A 16,436-nucleotide genomic window follows, 5' to 3' on the forward strand; every position below is an offset into this window, starting at 1 on the left:
GCCAATTCAGCAGCCAGGCATCTGATGCCTATCACCAGACAAAGATGATCACGCCTATTTAAGCCCTGAACTCTAAGCATGAATACTGTTTACATGAAAAGCTAGCAGCAATATAAAACATGGTTAACGTATTTTAATGCTAAGCTGCATCTCTGCATATGTTTTAGAAAGAATTTACACCATCCAAGAATCCTAACCAATACCAGTTGCCATTGAGTCAACTCCAACTCGTAGCAAACCCACGTGTGACAGAGTAGAACTGTGATCCATAGGGTTTTCAATGGCTGATTTTTCAGAAGTAGATTGTCAGGCCTTTCTTTCAAGGTGCCTCTGGGTAGACTCCAACCTCCAACCTTCTGGTTAGCAGCCAAGCACGTCAACTGTTTACACTGCTCAGAGAATCCTGGTGGAAGATATTAACTGAGGTGAAAGTGAAATTTGTATATTGTCTAAAGGGGGAAATTTTTTTTTTCTAATCATTAAACGAAAGTACATTTCTTACCAGAAATGTAAAAATATGTGAAACATTTGAAAATAAATATTATATAATGCATGTGATCATCTTTAATGGCAACTTATTTACTACTCCATGGTCTGTTTAATCATGTCCCTTGTAAAATGGTGAAAGTAGCATCAGAACCTGTCTAACTTCAAGAAGGTTAATGATCAGGATCAGCCCAGAGCTGATTCCCAGGAGGTGGAGGTCAGACATACGTCTACCATCCAACCTTTTTTACCAACTCAGCTGTCCCTCCCATAATACTCTCTACTTCTCTCCTGGGTTAGATGATCCGTTACAGTGGCCACACAGAACTTACAGACCATAGTTCTGTAATGGTTTATTAAGTAAGCAATAGAATACAACTCAGAATCAAGATCAACAGGCTACAACTCGGATCAGGATCAGGAAGCACGTAGGCAAAGTCTCCCTTCTTCAGTGCATGACAGCTCACTTAGCTCCTCTCAGCTGTGCAAGGCTCTGCTCAGCCCCCTCAGGACAGGCCTCCTCTCAGCCCCTTCAGGGCAGGCTGTTCTCAAGCCTGCTCTCTGTCACCACTGACCCGGCCCCTGGACCCCTTCCTGTCGCTGTCTTCAGTGTTCCAGCCCTCAACCCGTGTTTCTGCTATTTTAGGAAGTTCCTTACCTCCTCCTCTGCTTCTTCCTGCTGCTTCTCTTCCTGCTTCTTTCTGTCTGAAAAACCTCTGTGGGGTTGGCTGCATATATACACAAACTCCATCAATTTCAAGGCATGGTTCTCTCACCAGGGCCATGAACTGACCAATCTCCTCTTGTTAGACCACAGACATTTCATTTGCATAGTAGGCCACAGATACTTTATTTGTATAGTAGGTTATAGACACTTCATTTGCATAGTTTATTGACCAAGTGCATACCAATCACAGGGCCCAGGACCAGACAAAATGTATCAAACCACGAGTTGTTTACAGTTTACCCAGGAAAAGTCAATCAACCCGGACAAATGCAACAAACCCTCTGGGGTAGAAAACTAGGGCAAAGGTAACTCCTCAGGGTTTGGATGGGGGAGAGGGGGAATTTCTCAAACTGTTTTTCCGAAGAACCAAGGCAAAAGGCTACATAAAGGAACCCACTTCACCACACCCTGTTTTGAACATTTAAGGTGCTTCCAGTTTTTCCTTTTATGACTGATACTACCATGTATAGCTACAAGCTTATAGCTTTTTTGTGGTTGTTGTTGGTTTAGACATTTTAATAGGAGTGTATCTCATTGAGGTTTTTTTTAAACAGTTTTATTGAGATATAATTTACCTCCCATACAATTTACCCATTTAAAGTGTATAATTCAATGACTTTTAGCATAACCACAGAGTTGTGCAACAATCACCACAATCAATTTTAGAACACTCTCCTTAACCCCCCAAAGAAACCCCATACTTCTTTTAGGCCTACTGCTTTTTACCAGAAGTCTAGAAGTGGGGTGAGGTTGAGGTGGGCAGCCCTTGCTCCTGGCATACCCCCAGTGAGCTTAAGATGGACCCAGAAAATCAGCCTCCCTGGCATCTACCATGGGAACCCTCCTTGGGTCTGCTCAGGATGTCCCTACAGGTCCCTCTCCTTCAGCAACTCCTCAGACCCCTAACCCTGTGTTTTTTCAGTGGGGGCAGCGTGAGGGAAGAGGGGCTCCTCTTTGCCTTCCTTAGGCCAACAATGCCCATTCCACCCTCCCCTGGGGGGTTGCAAAAGTGTACAAAACTGAGGATGGGTCCTCCAGCTCTAAGGGGCGGTGGTTGGAAGACTCTGGTCTTCATCCTTGATTCTAGCACTGGAGCCTCAAAAGCCAGGACTCTTCCTCTTTGTGAACTAAGAGCAGATTTTTTTGCGGCGGGGGGGGGTATTTATTTATTTTTAGATCATTTCAGCCCCCTGAATCTGCCCTAAGAGACTCCATGAGGGCAAAAAGCCAGAAGGAGACAGTGGAAGTGAGTCACTGACATTCCATTGTGGCTCAGAAGTGCCCTCCCCCCAGGTGCAGGTACTGTTTGTGCATCTTCAAGAATAAGGACAGGTTGTGAGGCACCCGCTGCATAGTAGTAGGCATGGTGATAGACTGTGCGATACAGACAGGAGCAAGACATGGTCCCTGCCCTCGTGGGGTTCACAGCCTAGATAGGGGGAAAATGAATGCCCACATACCTGTAATGTAACGCAAATTATGACAAACGTCAGGAGTGCGGTAAGAAAGATACTGCAATAGGGTTTAAGACAAAGAAAGAAAGCTACTCGAGTGTGGTGGGGTGAAGAATACATTTCTGGAGGAGGTGACACTCGAACTAAGCCATAAAAGATGGTTATATTTTTGATGGTGGAAATGGGAGGAAGAGCAGCTTACAACAGTGAGCATGAAGATGGGAAAGTGAAAGACAGAGAAGGCTGGGATAGTAGTCTGGTTCCAGAAATTCCATTCCTTTACTCTTCCTGAAGCCCTTAGGGAGATAAATCCAGAATTGGTGAGAGAGGGAAAGAGAGGAATTAGCCATCAGAGGATCAGAAATTGGGCTTTTGAACTAAGGGGCTGGGAGCCCCAGTGGAGGTGTCTGTGAGAGCAGTGGGGATGTGTGTTGAGGCAGGAGGCAAACAGCAGTGGCTGAGAAACAAGGAGCCAGGAAGCTACATCCTGCCTCATGGGATCAAGCCGCTCAGTGAGGAGCTCCCAGGGGTCTTCTGGCCCAGCTGAAATGGGGAGTGGTACGTGTGCAGCAAGGGACAGAATGAGGGGATGGAGTTAGCTAGGACCAGAAATTATCTTTTAAAAACTGTCTCCAGAGAGATGAGAGACCAATGATACAAAGAGGCATTTTTCTTTCCAGTTGCTGTGGAGCTGATTCCGACTCATGGCGACACTATGTGTGTCAGAGTAGAGCTGTGCTCCGTAGGGTTTTCAATGGCTGATTTTTCAGAAGTAAATCACCAGGCCTTTCTTCTGAGGCACCTCTGGGTGGATTCAACCTCCAACTTTTTGGTTAGCAGCCAAGTGTGCTAACCATTTGCACCACCCAGGGACATATACATAATTCAAATTTGTAAAAAACCAGAAGGAAAAAAGAATGCCCTGCGTCCCTGGGGTAAGAAGGAGGGGAATGGTCAGGGAGTGGGAGCTTCTATTTTATTTGTAATATTTTAGCTCTTAAAATTTTAAAAAATAAAAATAGCAATATGTTAAGAGATGAACAGAGCTGATGGCTGGGCAGCAGAGATTTATTATATTATAATCTATACTTCTCAGTGTGTTTGAGATATTAAATTTAAAAAAAAAAAGAATCAAAGGACAGTGACTTCAGGAAATTGGTTAGGGTGGGGTCAGCATGTCCTGGGGGGAGGGGATGGGGCAGGATGGAAGGTAGGGAGACTGCCCAGGTATCTGGAATCTGGTGGAGGCTCCTGAAGCTGCCAGAGGGCATGAATGGAGGTAGCAAGGAGCAATATCAAGGTACTATCAGAATGAGGGGGCTGGGCCCAAGGTAGCCCAGATGTTCACGGAAGTGAAAGCGTGGGAGAGAGCAGTTTGGGTGTGTGCAGAGGGTGTGTGACCCACAGACGTGGCAGCTCCGGGTCAGGGCCAAGCAGGCAGCCAGTTCTCCTTTGGCGGCTGCCACCTGTCCTGAGAGAGTCCTCCGCCAGGAAGGACAATGCACCAGGTAGACTCTCTGCTCATCCCTTCCTGCCAGGCTGGCCAGACTCCCTGAAGGGTCCCCAAGCCTTTCACCAGCTTGGGCTTCCCTTTTTCACCTGAACATGGGGAACTGCTTCCCCATACCCTGGCTTGGGAGCTCTGGGAACGGGCCACTGAGAGTCTCAGAGTTGTGTGGGAAGAGGCGGGGGGGGGGAGGGGGAGGGGGGGCAGGGAGGGATGGGAGCAGGGGGAGGGGTGGGAGTGGGAGGAGGGTACTTGGGCTTTCCAAGTGTTAAGGGACACGTGTTGGGGGTGGGATGGGGTAGATGGTGTGACTGAGGGACTAAAGGAATGGGTCTCTCCTGAACAGCCTCTCCTGAAAGCTGTTGCCTACTCGTGGGGAGGGCCAGGCTGAGAGCTCAGGGTTTGAGGGCCCACCCCATAGAGTCTGCTCCCGGATGGTGCAGCGGGGGAGGGGGGCTAGGGAGAGAAAGTTTCTTGAGCCTGTGGTGGTCTCACAAGCTCTGGGGTTTACAGTTTGGAGGTTTTGCCACCTTCACTGCAACCCCACCCCCTATCCCTACCCAACACCCGGCAGGGTAGGAATAGACAGAAGTAGAGGTAATGAACCCCAGCTTTGGGCAGGGGTCATGAATCCTAGCTGGCACAGGGTCTCCTCAGTAAGTCTTGGGCAGAGCCAGGAATGCATACCAGGCATCTCCTCCCCTCCGAGCCCCCTGAACCTGATCCTGAGACCTGGTTGGCGAGGGGAGGGGAAGATGATGGGATGAGGCATCCTCCTCGTTTCACCCCAAGCTTCTGAGGCTCATGTTCCCTCTTCTTCTCCCCCTTCTCCCAGGGTACCACTCCACTACTTCCATGCGAGTCAGGAGTATGGGGAGCCTAGGAGGCTGGACAATGACTCCCTTTTTCCAGGGCTTTAAAAAGCAGCTGCTCATTGCCCACTGCCCAGGCGGTGGGATGGCAGCCCATAGCATGCTCAGATTCCTGACATAGGATCTATTTAGGAATTTTGCTGGGAACCTGGGAAGAAGGGGCAGTGGGAGGGGACTTGGGAGACCCAAGCCTATATGTCAGGCTGTAATGAAGCCTCTCTTTGTCCTTTTTGTATGTCTTTGCCTCCCTGTCTCTGTTTTTTTTTCTGTCTGTATCTACCTATCCATCATCCACCCATCCATCTTTTTTTGTGTCTCTATCTTTTTTTTTTTTACTATCTTTAACTCCCTTTTTCTTTTTTCTCTTTCTCTGTATCCCTTTCTGTCTGACTTTCTCTTTGATTCTTTCTATTGCTGTGTGTCTACTCTGTTTTTTGTCTTTGTTTTGTCTCTCTCTCTCCATGTCTTTACTCTGGCTCTTCGTCTCTCTTTGTCTCTGTTCCTGTCTCTTCCTGAGTCTCTCTCAGTTCCCTTTGAGTTTCTGTCTCTATTTTGGTCTTTTTCTGTGCGTACATGCCCATGTCACCCTCTCTCTCTGTCACTTCCCTCCCAGGCTTGCCGCTACCTCTGGCCTTCTGCAGCTGTGAACAGTTCAGTGGGGCAGGAGCCCCAGAAGCAGCTTCCAGAGGTGCTAGGTGGAACCTGGGGAACCCCCAGAGGGGATGGGCTCCCCCAGCTCACGGTCATCGTCACCATCTTTGTCCTGCTGGCGGTCTGTATCGTGGTGGCAGTCCATTTTGGACCAAGTCTGCACCAGGGCCATGCCACTCTCCTCAAAGAACCATCAGCCCCAAAGCCGGAGGGCGGCATTTACCTCACCCACTGGCGGGTTCTGGGCCCCCAGGACAGTCACGAAGAAGCCCAGCAGGGGACTGCTGCCCCTTACCACTACCCTGCTCCAGATGGACCCAGGCCCAGCATCGATGAAATCACGTATCTGTAGGAGGGAGACTTTGGAACGTTTGCCTCACTTGATTCAGAACAAGAAGCTAGTGAGAGAATTAGGACAGAGAAAAATTGGGGCTTGGGCATCAGGGCTTCAGAGGGGCACATGTGGACTCAGCTAGAGCTTCTTCCCTCTCAGCAGAATATTTGGGGAGAAAGCCTTTTTGTGGACAGGAGAAATAAAAGAAGCTTGAGGAGACTGTCCAGAAACATGCTTCTGTGAGCATCCCCAGTGCCCATGGTCACCCTTTTAAAGCTCCTCTTCAGGGATCAACAGACCCTGAACCTCCTTATGAGAGCCCCTGCTCCCTCCTTGTAGCTAATCTCCTCCCATTTAATGTCAAAGTGAGTCCAACTTGGAAGATTGCACCACCTACCACATCCCACACATGGATGACACAGGTCTCCTGTAGAGGCCCTTCACCCCAGGCACCAGATCCTGTGAGGGCCACCCAGGAGCACCAAGGCAAAGAAACCAGGAGTCCTGCCTTCTCTTACTCTTTGGGACTCAAGGAAGGAAGATCTGTGTCCCTCACTGATTGGGGGTACATCTTTGGCTGTTAGGGCCCCAGGCCTGGGTTGTAGACAACCTCCGAGGCTGTTGTAAGTCCCAAACACCATTTCTAGCTCCCAAGATTGGCTTTGAATGGCCCCACTGACTGTCTTGCCTTCCTAAGGTGGATGGAGGGAGTTTGAGGACTCTCATTACCTCCCACTTTCTGTGTGCATAAGCCTGTTGGAACCAGCTTAGAATTTATTGAAGGACATTTCCCAGACCCAGAACCTTCCAGCTGGTGGGAAAACAGGAAAGGAAAAGGAGCTCCATGGAGCTTATCTGGGGAAGGAAGGAGTGAGGAGGAGACCAGGAAGGGGAGGCCCATGGGGATATATAGCCGGGAGGTTGAGAAGAGGCAGTAGGCCAGGAAGGCAAAGCTGAGCCTCCCGGTGGCTCTTTGGCAAGGCGCCCCTTTGCCTGGCACCCCTGAATCCCATTCATGTACATTCAGGAATATGCAGGCAGACATTTATGGAGAAAATTTGGGTGCTTTACCTTGAGGGACACCGGAGGGCAAGAAGTCAACCCTGGGTCCTGCCCTTGGTGAGACCCCAGCACATTCAGGGAGCCTGGGAAATAACAGAAGGTGGAGAGAAACAGTGGTGGGGATTGTACTATCTGCCGAGGACAGGCTTACCTACTTTGGGGCTGGTGAGAGGCAGCTATAATGTTAATAGCTGCTGTTCCTTGTAGGCCAGCTATGCACTGGGCACTGGGTTTATCTGTGGACCTACACACATATCCCAATTGCTCCTCACAACAACCTTGGGAAAAGGGGCCACTGTTATCCGCATTTTATAGTCAGGGAAACTAAGGCTTAAAAAGATACACAGGGGGACAGAGATATTAAGTGGTAGAGTCAGAATCTGAACGTGAACACCATGCTGGTGGGTGGGGGAAGGTCACGTTGGGGAGGCCCTTGATTCTGGACTGGTTTCTAGGTGTGGGAGTTTTCTAGGTGTAATGATGGAGGCTCCTTGGGCCTTGGGGGCAGGATGGCTGGGACAGTTGGGGAGGAGAGGGGACTTTTCCCCCTTTATTCCCTTGGCTCTGCCCTTCTGACAAATGTGGGTCTGTGTGTGGGACATTTCTGCACAGTGATGCTGTACTTAGAAATGCATATTGAGCATTTGTGATAAAAAACAAAGGTGGGAAGGAGGGAACAAGTCCAGCCTGGGTGGAACAGTGGAACTAGTAGAAAGCGCTCCCTTCCCTCTCACATGGGGGCCCTTTCCTACCACAGTGTTGTTGCAGTGGCTCAGTTCTAATGTGGGATGACATAAATATGGTATGGTGGCTGGCTGTGTTGTCCAGAGTCCCCTGGGATATGTGCCATCTCTCACACAAGTTCCCTTCCCCCTTATCCCTTTGCTGACTCTCATCTGGAGACATTTCTTCAGTGGCCCCCGCTCTTTTGAGCAGCCTCTTGTCCAGGATACAGCTGTGTACCCCTCATGGCATCTGCTGTGCTGGCTCTGGCCTAGCCCTTGAGCCCTTCCTGCCCCCCAAGCATCCCACTGGAGATAGGGTGCTGAAAGAGCAAGTGGAGTTGGGTATGCTGCCCAACTCTATGCCCTCAGTACAGCTGGTGGGCTCTGTCTACACTGAAAGACACTCACCACTCCACTGCCCTGTACTAGGATGAGGAGGTGTACAAGGAAGCATGTATGTGCAAGTGTATTTGGTTACTGGGTGTAATAACTGCCAATCTCTTGTATCACTCAGAGTCCCAGCAGGAAAGAGATGGCATACTGGCATTGGGTGATCTGAGGAATGTTTTTTTTTTAAAAAAGAGATTATTTAGAAACAGCAGGAGTTAGGGAAACCAAGGTGAGATGAGTATTCCAGGATGAACACTAGTGGAGACGAATACCACCTGTCTTAGTCATCTAGTGCTGCCATAACAGAAATACCACAAGTGGATGAATTTAACAAAGAGAAATTTATTCTCTCACAGTCCAAATTCAGGATGTCAGCTCCAGAGGAAGTCTTTCTCTGTCAGCCTGCTCATCAATCTTCCCCTGGACTAGGAGCTTCTCTGTGCAGGGACCCCAGGAACAAAGGATGCCCTCTGCTCCCAGCACTGCTTTCTTGGTGGTACGAGGCCCCCCGTCCGCCCTCCCTCACTTCCCTTTCCTTTTATCTCTTGTAAGACAAAAGGTGGTGCAGGCCACACCCTAGGGAAACTCCCATACGTTGGATCAGGAAAGTGACCTGTATGGGAGTTACAATCTCACTCTAATCCTCTTTAACATAAAATTACAATCACAAAATGGAGGACAACCACACAATACTGAGAATCATGGCCTAACCAAGTTGATATGTATTTTGGGGGACATAATTCAATCCATGACACCACCCCTAGGCCTGAAAGGGCAAGAAGAGGAAGCAGTTACTGGAACCTGGATGTAGACAGGATTATAGAGATGGTCACCCAATAGGAGCTATGACTTTAGGTCCAGAATGCAGAGAGCCAACAGGGACCTTGATACTGCAGGGAGGGACCCTGAGTAAGTCCCCCAACTTCACTGTCCCCCTCCTACCTATTCTGCTGCTGGGGCTCCCCACTGACTGAACATGACCAGAAGCCAGAGTGCAAGGGAGCCCAGTGATGCCATCCAGACAGGTCAGCATTCTGGGCCAGAGGACTTGGAGAAAGGCAAAGAGTAAATTTGGAGGGTCAAATGGAAGACACCTGCCACATCTCTTAAGTTTACCTAGTATTTAGAGTTTACAGAAAACTTCTATATACTCATAGCCCTCACAACAACCTTGTGAGGTAGGAAGGGTAATAATCACAATTTCATTTCATAGATGATGACACTGAGGCTCAGAGAGATGAAAAGACTTGCCCAAAGTCACAGGACCCACCTTTGGATGTTAAGTCCAGAGTTCTTCTCTGCATGGTCCCCTGTAGGAGGAAATGGCTCTGCTGGACCTTCAACTGCTGAAGAGAGTCTGAATTCAGAATCTTGGGAATCACTTGAGGCTCAGGCAAGGTGACTCTGGGTCTCAGAAGACATCCGAGCGGAGTGGCAGAGGTTGTTCTAGGCCACTAATGAGGAGCTTGGGCTCTTGGGACAGTGAGGAGGTACTTGGGGAAGAGGGACCGGGTACCACTGAGGTCCCCACACTGCCCACAGTAAACTCCTCCTTTTCCTCCTGCCGCAGGTGCCAGAGAATTTCCTGGGACAGCAAGAAGCTGCTTCCCTCTGCAGACTCTGGAAGTGGCATGTGGGGAGAGTAAGGTGAGGACCTCACACATTCTCAACTAGCATATACCCAGAGGAGTTGTGGGGAGGACATTCACCTCTTCTCCCCCTCCCCTGCCACCGGCCAGCAATTGGGGCTAGAGTTTCATGGGACCCTAGAGCTAGAAGCATTTTAGAGATATGGAATTCCACCCTCTCACTTTTAGAGATGATGCCCAGAGGGGGGCAGAGACTGCTCAAGGTCACATAGGGAGAGAGTGGCAGAGTTGAGGCTGTACCCCCAGTCTCCTGGCTCCTATGCCTGTGCCTTGTACATGCTGGCCTAGGGCTCTTCTGCTTCCCCTGGCCTCCCCGGATAAAGTGAGGGGTCCCTAAAGCCCAACTCTTGAAGCTCTACCCAGGGTCCACAGCCAAAGATCTCAGAAAGCAATCAAGTGTCCCAGGGCGGGGAGGTGGGGACCTCTCCCAGGTGAGAAAGGGGCAGGGCTTGAATGCCCTGACCACTTGGGAAGGCCTGGGTCAAGGCACTGCCATATCTCCTTCTGACCCCCTGGGGAACCCTGGGACCCCTGACTCCTCCTGCCCTCCAGCCTACCAGCCCCTCACCCTGGTAGACAATGAAGCGGCAGTTGTTCTGACATTCGGGGGCATCTGCCAGGATGTCCTCAAGCGTCCGGCAGAAGAGTTTGGCCTGCTCAACCCGATCTTCCCGGCTAAAGCCAGCTCGGCCATCCTGTGACATGGCAAACAGGGTCTGCAAGGGAGTGGCATACTCCAGGACACAGATACCTGCCTGGAGGAGGTGAGAGGAAGACCAGGCTAAGGCAAGGGCCAGGCAGCCAAACTCTAGGCCCTAGTGGCACGGTCTGGGGCCCCACTCTTTCAGTATGCAGCGACGGAGTCCTGGGAGGTGGCTGTCCTAAAGAGGTCCTTGCTGTCTAGTCTGCTTTTGCCTCTGACACACCCCCTTCCCAAATTAGGTCCAGGACTGGGCTGAATTCACACTTCATATATCCTCCTTCTAAGATCCCAGGGCACACAGAGCTCCAGCTGGAAATCAGGTCTGGGCTCTGAGGTTTAACTCTGGAGGACCCACACACGGGAAATCCTTCAGACATTTTCACAGCATTCAGCTAGAGGAGCTTTATGGTCAAGAGGATGGGATACACAGGCTAGAATTGTTCACTCTCTGGCAGCCTCTCTAAATCTCACTTTCCTCATCTGTAAAGTGGGGATCAAAATAGTTCCTACCCCACACGGTGGCGGTAAAGATTCAATGAGGTGGTCATATGAAGCAGTCAGAACAGTGTCTGGCATGCAGTCAGTGCTGGATAAATGTTATCTGTCAACATTGTCATCATTCCTAGCTGACTCTTGCCCAGGTCTGGGACCACCTGGGGAAACTAAGACTCCCAGAAGGACAGTGAATTTTCATCAGTGCTTGGCCCTGGGCCCTGCAGCCCCACCTCTCTGCATGCTCACCGGCTGCCCATGCTCCAGGAGCTCGTAGACACTGTTGGTGTAGATGCGGCCCTTGATGCCAGCACGGTCAGCGGTCTCCTGGGGTAGCTTCTGCACGAAGCGAATGTTGGGATCGGCCACCCTCAGGTCGTCAGGCACCCCGCAGTCCAATGGGAAGAGGATGTGCAGCCGCTGGCTCCCTGCACCCCGTAGCATGTTGTTGTGTTGCAGATTATAAATTCTGATTCTGTCCTGGAGCCCTGAAATGGGGAAGGCCAAGAGCAGAAGAGAAGTCGTTCCCACTAGTCCTGTCTCCCACCTGACCCAGGACAGAGACTCAGGTCATCGGTCACCTCAATGTGTGGGTGTAAGGGAACCAAGGGCCCAGTCCACTCTCGTTGTATAAGAGGCCAGGAGGGAACCTTGAACCTTAAACCAAAAATATCCCCTAGAGTCTTCTTTAAACCAAACAATAGTTTAGCTTAACTAGTAAAGAATGTCTGCCGTAAGCATTGTGCTCTTTTAAGAACTATCTATATGGGATCAAACTGACAACAGCAATTGGAAAGATTAGACAGCAAACTTAAGGGGCAGTGAGTTTATGTTAACAGAGGAGGAACAATTCGGAAAAGGAAGGGGAGAATGTTTGTACAACTTGAAGAATGTAATCAATGTCACTGAATGGTACATGTAGAAATGATTGAATTGGTCAATGTTCTGCTGTGTATATTCTCAGCTACTACAAGAGACCAGGAGGTGCAGAGCATCCAGGAACCCTCACTGTCCCCCACTTATTACCACCTCCCTTCTCCCTACCAAAGGAGCTCTCCTCCCTCACATCTCCTTTCCCCAGATGTCTCTGTCAGCCCCACTCCTTCCCACCACAGCCTTCAGGGCTCTGAGAGGTGGACAGGGCCTGGGGAGGCAATATTCTTAGTAGAGGCACAGCAAGGGTAATGAATGCACAGGGATGATCTCTAAATTGCAACCTCCCCCTCCCCCCACCCCACCCCAATTTCAAGATGAATAGACATTGATAAGGAAACCCTGGTGGCGTAGTGGTTAAGTGCTATGGCTGCTAACCAAAGGGTTGGCAGTTCGAATCCGCCAGGCGCTCCTCGGAAACTCTATGGGGCAGTTCTACTCTGTCCTGTAGGTTCGCTATGAGTTGGAATCGACTCAATGGCACTGGGTTTTGTTGTTGTTGTTGTTAGACATTGATAGCTCTGAGGCATCAGCAGAGATGCTTTTCTTCCTCTTGTCTGGCTACCTCAGTAAGGCACCTTTCATATCTGTGGTGCCTGGGAACCTCATTCTGTGCCTTGTCTGGCCTCCCCTGGGTGCAAATGCCTCCCTCCCACACCTCTGATTCCCACGTACACAGGTCCAGGCCGCTAACTCTAAACCAGCTTTCTAGTTGAAGCCTCGGTGGTCAAGGTAAGACAGTGGTGAGGGCCTGCAAGTTAGAGGATGGATTCCACAGAGGAGTGATTAAGGGTCCAGGCTCTGGACAGACCTGGGTTCAAAGCCTGTCTTCTCTCACTGTGTGTGAGTGAGATAAACACAGCTGTGTGACTCTGAACAAGTCACTTTACCTCTCAAAACTGCATTTTCTAATCTGTAAAACAGGGTGGTGATTATCCCTTCCTCAAAGAGTGTGAATTTAAAGAGAAAAAGCATATGGAGGATACAAAGCATGCAGTAGACAATTATTAAAAGAATTTATGGGTGACCTGGGGCAAGTCACTTAATGGCTCTGAGCCTCTATTCCTTACTATAAACCAGGCACAATAACATCCTTCGTGCTCCCTGGGATGCTTTGGGAATCAAACGATTTGGTTGACATGAAAATGCTTTGAAAAGTATAGTGAGTTCTGGAAGCACCAAAAGCTGTGTATCTTATCGTCCATCTGTAGGTCTAGAAATGGGGGCAAAGGGGATGGCTCACCTGGCAGGATCAGCCGAAGGTACCCGATATAATATGACCATGCCAGCCCATGGGCCACATTGAAGTTCCTTTTTTCACAGATTGCAGAGACCTCAGCTGGGGTCAGGCCCTATGGACACCAGAGTGGGGCTGGGGGCCTCCATGAAGCTTCCAAGAAGGCCTCCCAACCTACTGCCGACTTGCTCCCTTCTCTACCATCGCTGAGCCTACTGTTCCAGGACATTATAGGCTCCACTCCAAGGACTCCAATCCTTAAACTAGTTCCAGAGCTTGCCTGTCCCCACTCCCAGTACTGAGCTCCATGCAAGTCACACTAGCCACAGCCTCCACATTGCCAGACCCTCCCACTTCCACTGTGTCATACCTGGAGGCTCAGGAGGATGTTCACTGCCTGCAAGAGGCCCAGGAGGGCAAGCATCCATGAGAGAGGCAGGTCAGCCATGTTTGGAAGGGAGAAGAAGAAATAGCAGGACAGCAGCAGCAGGGCTCCATGGCGGATGGGGCAGCCCATGCAGGCCCGCACAGCCCTCCAGTAGCTTCCCTGGTACCTGCAGGTGACAGCCACGCCCCAGGCCCCAGCCTAGCTCAGTAAGAAGTTCAAGGAGGGACAGGGCTAGGGGTCAAGGCAGTAATACACATTGGGGACCCAATCACCACCACGAGTACTGCAGTCACCTGGAGTGAATGTGACACAGCTCCTCAGCCAGACTGCAGATCCCCTTTAGCAGCAGCCCCAGCTGCAGGGAGGCTAGTTGAGACACCAGCCACTGGAGAGTATGGTCTGGTGGCTCCCCTAGCCCCCAAACGGCCACTAGACAGGCACTCAGCAGGACGAAGGCTGCCTTCTGGATCCCATGACCCCTGTGTCGTGGGATGGACGGATGCAGGCTGGAGTGGGGCATCTGTGGGCACCAAGAAACCTCCTCACTCTCCTGCCCTCCCAGACCGATGTCCTGGCTGGGCACCTTCCCCCCTGCTCTCCCTTTCCCTCTTGTCTACCCATACTCAGAGGCTGGTTTTGAAGACACCTCTAGTGGACAGGCTGGGCATAGGCCACCCCAGAGCTCCTGCCTAGGAGAGGTTTAGAGAAAGTAGAGCAGGTGGAGAAGTGCACACATATGCAGACGTGCCCAGCTGAACCCCCGGTGAGATCAAGGTGTGGTGAAGGAGGAAGGCAGAGCTTGCCCCAGACCCAGCCGTGAAAGCGTCCTACACAAGCCTACCCACCCAGGGACCCTTGGGGCTTGGGCTCCCCTCCCCCGGAATTCCCCTCAGGGGGGACCTTAGCCAGCAAAGTGGAAAACCAGAGTTCAGGGAGTGGGGGCAGGGCAGTCAGAAGGTGCACACTCACTTCTGGGTCCCTGGGCCCCCTCCTCTCCCGGGCTTTGGAGTTCCAACTGAGTTACTCCTGATCTTACCTCCACCTTCTCGACAAGTTGTTCCCAGAAAATGACAGGGAGAGGAGGCCAGGCTCAACAGCTCCCAGCGACCAAGGGCAGCTTCTCTAGGCACAGCCTGAAAATGAAACATTAAAATAAACTGAAGTTTTCCTCATCACACTGCAGCCCTGGCATCTCACCAGACCGCAGCTTTGGGTGTGATGGGGAGGGGGACACTTCCTGTTCCCAGAGAGGGAGGAACAGCCCTCCCCACAGGACTGTGTCTGAGTCTGGGGGTGGGGCTTAAGGCTTGAGAAAGCCCCCATTCCTTTCCCCAGTTTGCTACCCCAAACTGAATATTCGGAAACTCAGTCACATTCACTTATACCTACAACCCTGGACACCGTGCTCCCCTCAAGCTCCAGATGCATATTCTCTTATTTTTAAGACTGTGAAATCAAGAAGAAGGCAGGGGAAATGATCGAAGTAATTTCCCGTAACCAGAGCCTTTCAAGGAAAGAGCTTTGACAGAGCAGAAGGATTGCGGAGGAATCCGGATTCGGCTCTTACAGGAAGTGGCCTTTCTTGTGATCTCTTAGAACCGAGTGGTTCCAGCCGAAAAGGGCGGTTGAATGGGTAATCGTAATAATAAAGTGCTTACTGTACTCCAGACACTATGCCAAGTGTTTACATATATTATTTCATTTAATACTCTGACAGCCATTCTATTTGGAGGGGTATAATATTATCCCCGTTTTACGGATGGGTAGTATGAGGCTCAGGGAGGTGAAGTAACTTGCCCAAGATCCCACAGCTAGTAAGTAGAGTGTGGACTTGAAGCCAGGTGGGTTTCTCTAAAGTCCAACTTGCTCTGTGCTTTGATCTCATGGAAGGAGGCGGAACGCGCCAGGACCAAGTTTGGTGCTTAGAGTTTCCTGGGCTGGGGTTGGGGGTGAGGGATGTCTTTGGCTGCACCCTGGCAAGCTGATAAGCTGATTCATGGGCAGGGACAGGCCTGGGGGGTGGGGCTGAGGTGGACCCACAAACTGCAGTAGTTCATACTTGCCCAGGACAGTGGTTGCTTGCCTGGACCCTTCCGCTATCATAACCAGACACAGGAAGACACAAAACATTCGTAGATGTCACCGGCTTCCCAGGAGCAATGAGGCTTCCTGGAAAATACCTTTTTTGAAAATCATTTCCTAAGAATGGAGGGAATTTCCTACACTTTTGCTCCACTACACCTGGCTAACATAAAGGAGCCCCCAAGGTGGGCAAAGGCTCAGTTGCTGCAAAGAAAGTCAGAGTTTCTCAAAAGAAGGGCTGAGCAGAGTCCTTCTCGAGCGGTCAGCTTCATACCTGTCCCAAGAGCCCAGTTATGCCAAAGCAGCCACTGACTGCCACCATCCTTTCCAGTTGCCCAGCACCAGCTCCCCTGGGTCCTACCACTGCTCAGCCCAGCTGCTCCACACTGGTCATCATTTTCCCCACACCTGCTCTTCACCCCGTCTTAGGCTGGGTTCTCTAGAGAAGCAAAACCGGTGAAGCATCTATATATGTATGTGTGTGTGTATACATATGTATACATAACGAGCAAGGGAGATTTATATCGAGGAAATGGTTCACGCAGCTGTAGAGGCTGGAAAGTCCCAAGTCTGTGGTTCAGGCTGGAGGCTTCTCCTGACTCACATCCAAAAAAGAACCAAACCCACTGCCATCGAGTCAATTCCGACTCATAGCAACCCTATAGGACAGAGTAGAACTGCCCGATAGAGTTTCTAAGGAGCACCTGGCAGATTCAAACTGCCAACCTCTTGGTTAGCAACCGT

The 16,436-nt window shown here is 50.5% G+C and overlaps 2 protein-coding genes across 5 annotated transcripts in view; one reads left to right on the plus strand and one right to left on the minus strand.

Annotated features, from left to right (window-relative positions):
• Positions 1-3,870: 3,870 nt before the first annotated feature.
• On the plus strand, positions 3,871-6,159 carry SMIM33 (small integral membrane protein 33). The gene is made up of 2 exons (XM_049868694.1): positions 3,871-3,967; positions 5,574-6,159. The coding sequence occupies exons 1-2, from the start codon at positions 3,871-3,873 to the stop codon at positions 6,047-6,049; spliced, it is 573 nt and encodes a 190-aa protein (XP_049724651.1). The 3' UTR covers positions 6,050-6,159.
• A 2,371-nt stretch (positions 6,160-8,530) lies between these two features.
• Positions 8,531-16,436, minus strand: part of STING1 (stimulator of interferon response cGAMP interactor 1) — a 51,059-nt gene continuing 43,153 nt past the window's right edge. The window contains exons 1-8 of one of the 4 annotated variants that reach the window (XM_049873784.1): positions 14,996-15,106; positions 14,647-14,743; positions 13,904-14,130; positions 13,593-13,776; positions 13,229-13,337; positions 11,302-11,540; positions 10,426-10,612; positions 8,531-9,828 (exon numbers count right to left, since the gene is read on the minus strand). In XM_049873784.1, the coding sequence (XP_049729741.1) occupies positions 9,620-9,828; positions 10,426-10,612; positions 11,302-11,540; positions 13,229-13,337; positions 13,593-13,776; positions 13,904-14,130 (1,155 nt within the window). In that variant the 5' untranslated portion in view covers positions 14,647-14,743; positions 14,996-15,106 and the 3' untranslated portion in view covers positions 8,531-9,619. Of the gene's footprint in view, positions 9,829-10,425; positions 10,613-11,301; positions 11,541-13,228; positions 13,338-13,592; positions 13,777-13,903; positions 14,131-14,233; positions 14,330-14,646; positions 14,812-14,995; positions 15,107-16,436 lie in introns of those variants that run through there. The other 3 variants (XM_049873785.1, XM_049873787.1, XM_049873786.1) reach the window with 3 other exon arrangements.

The sequence above is a fragment of the Elephas maximus genome, chromosome 2 (assembly GCF_024166365.1).
Source record: "Elephas maximus indicus isolate mEleMax1 chromosome 2, mEleMax1 primary haplotype, whole genome shotgun sequence".
Taxonomy (NCBI): domain Eukaryota; kingdom Metazoa; phylum Chordata; class Mammalia; order Proboscidea; family Elephantidae; genus Elephas; species Elephas maximus.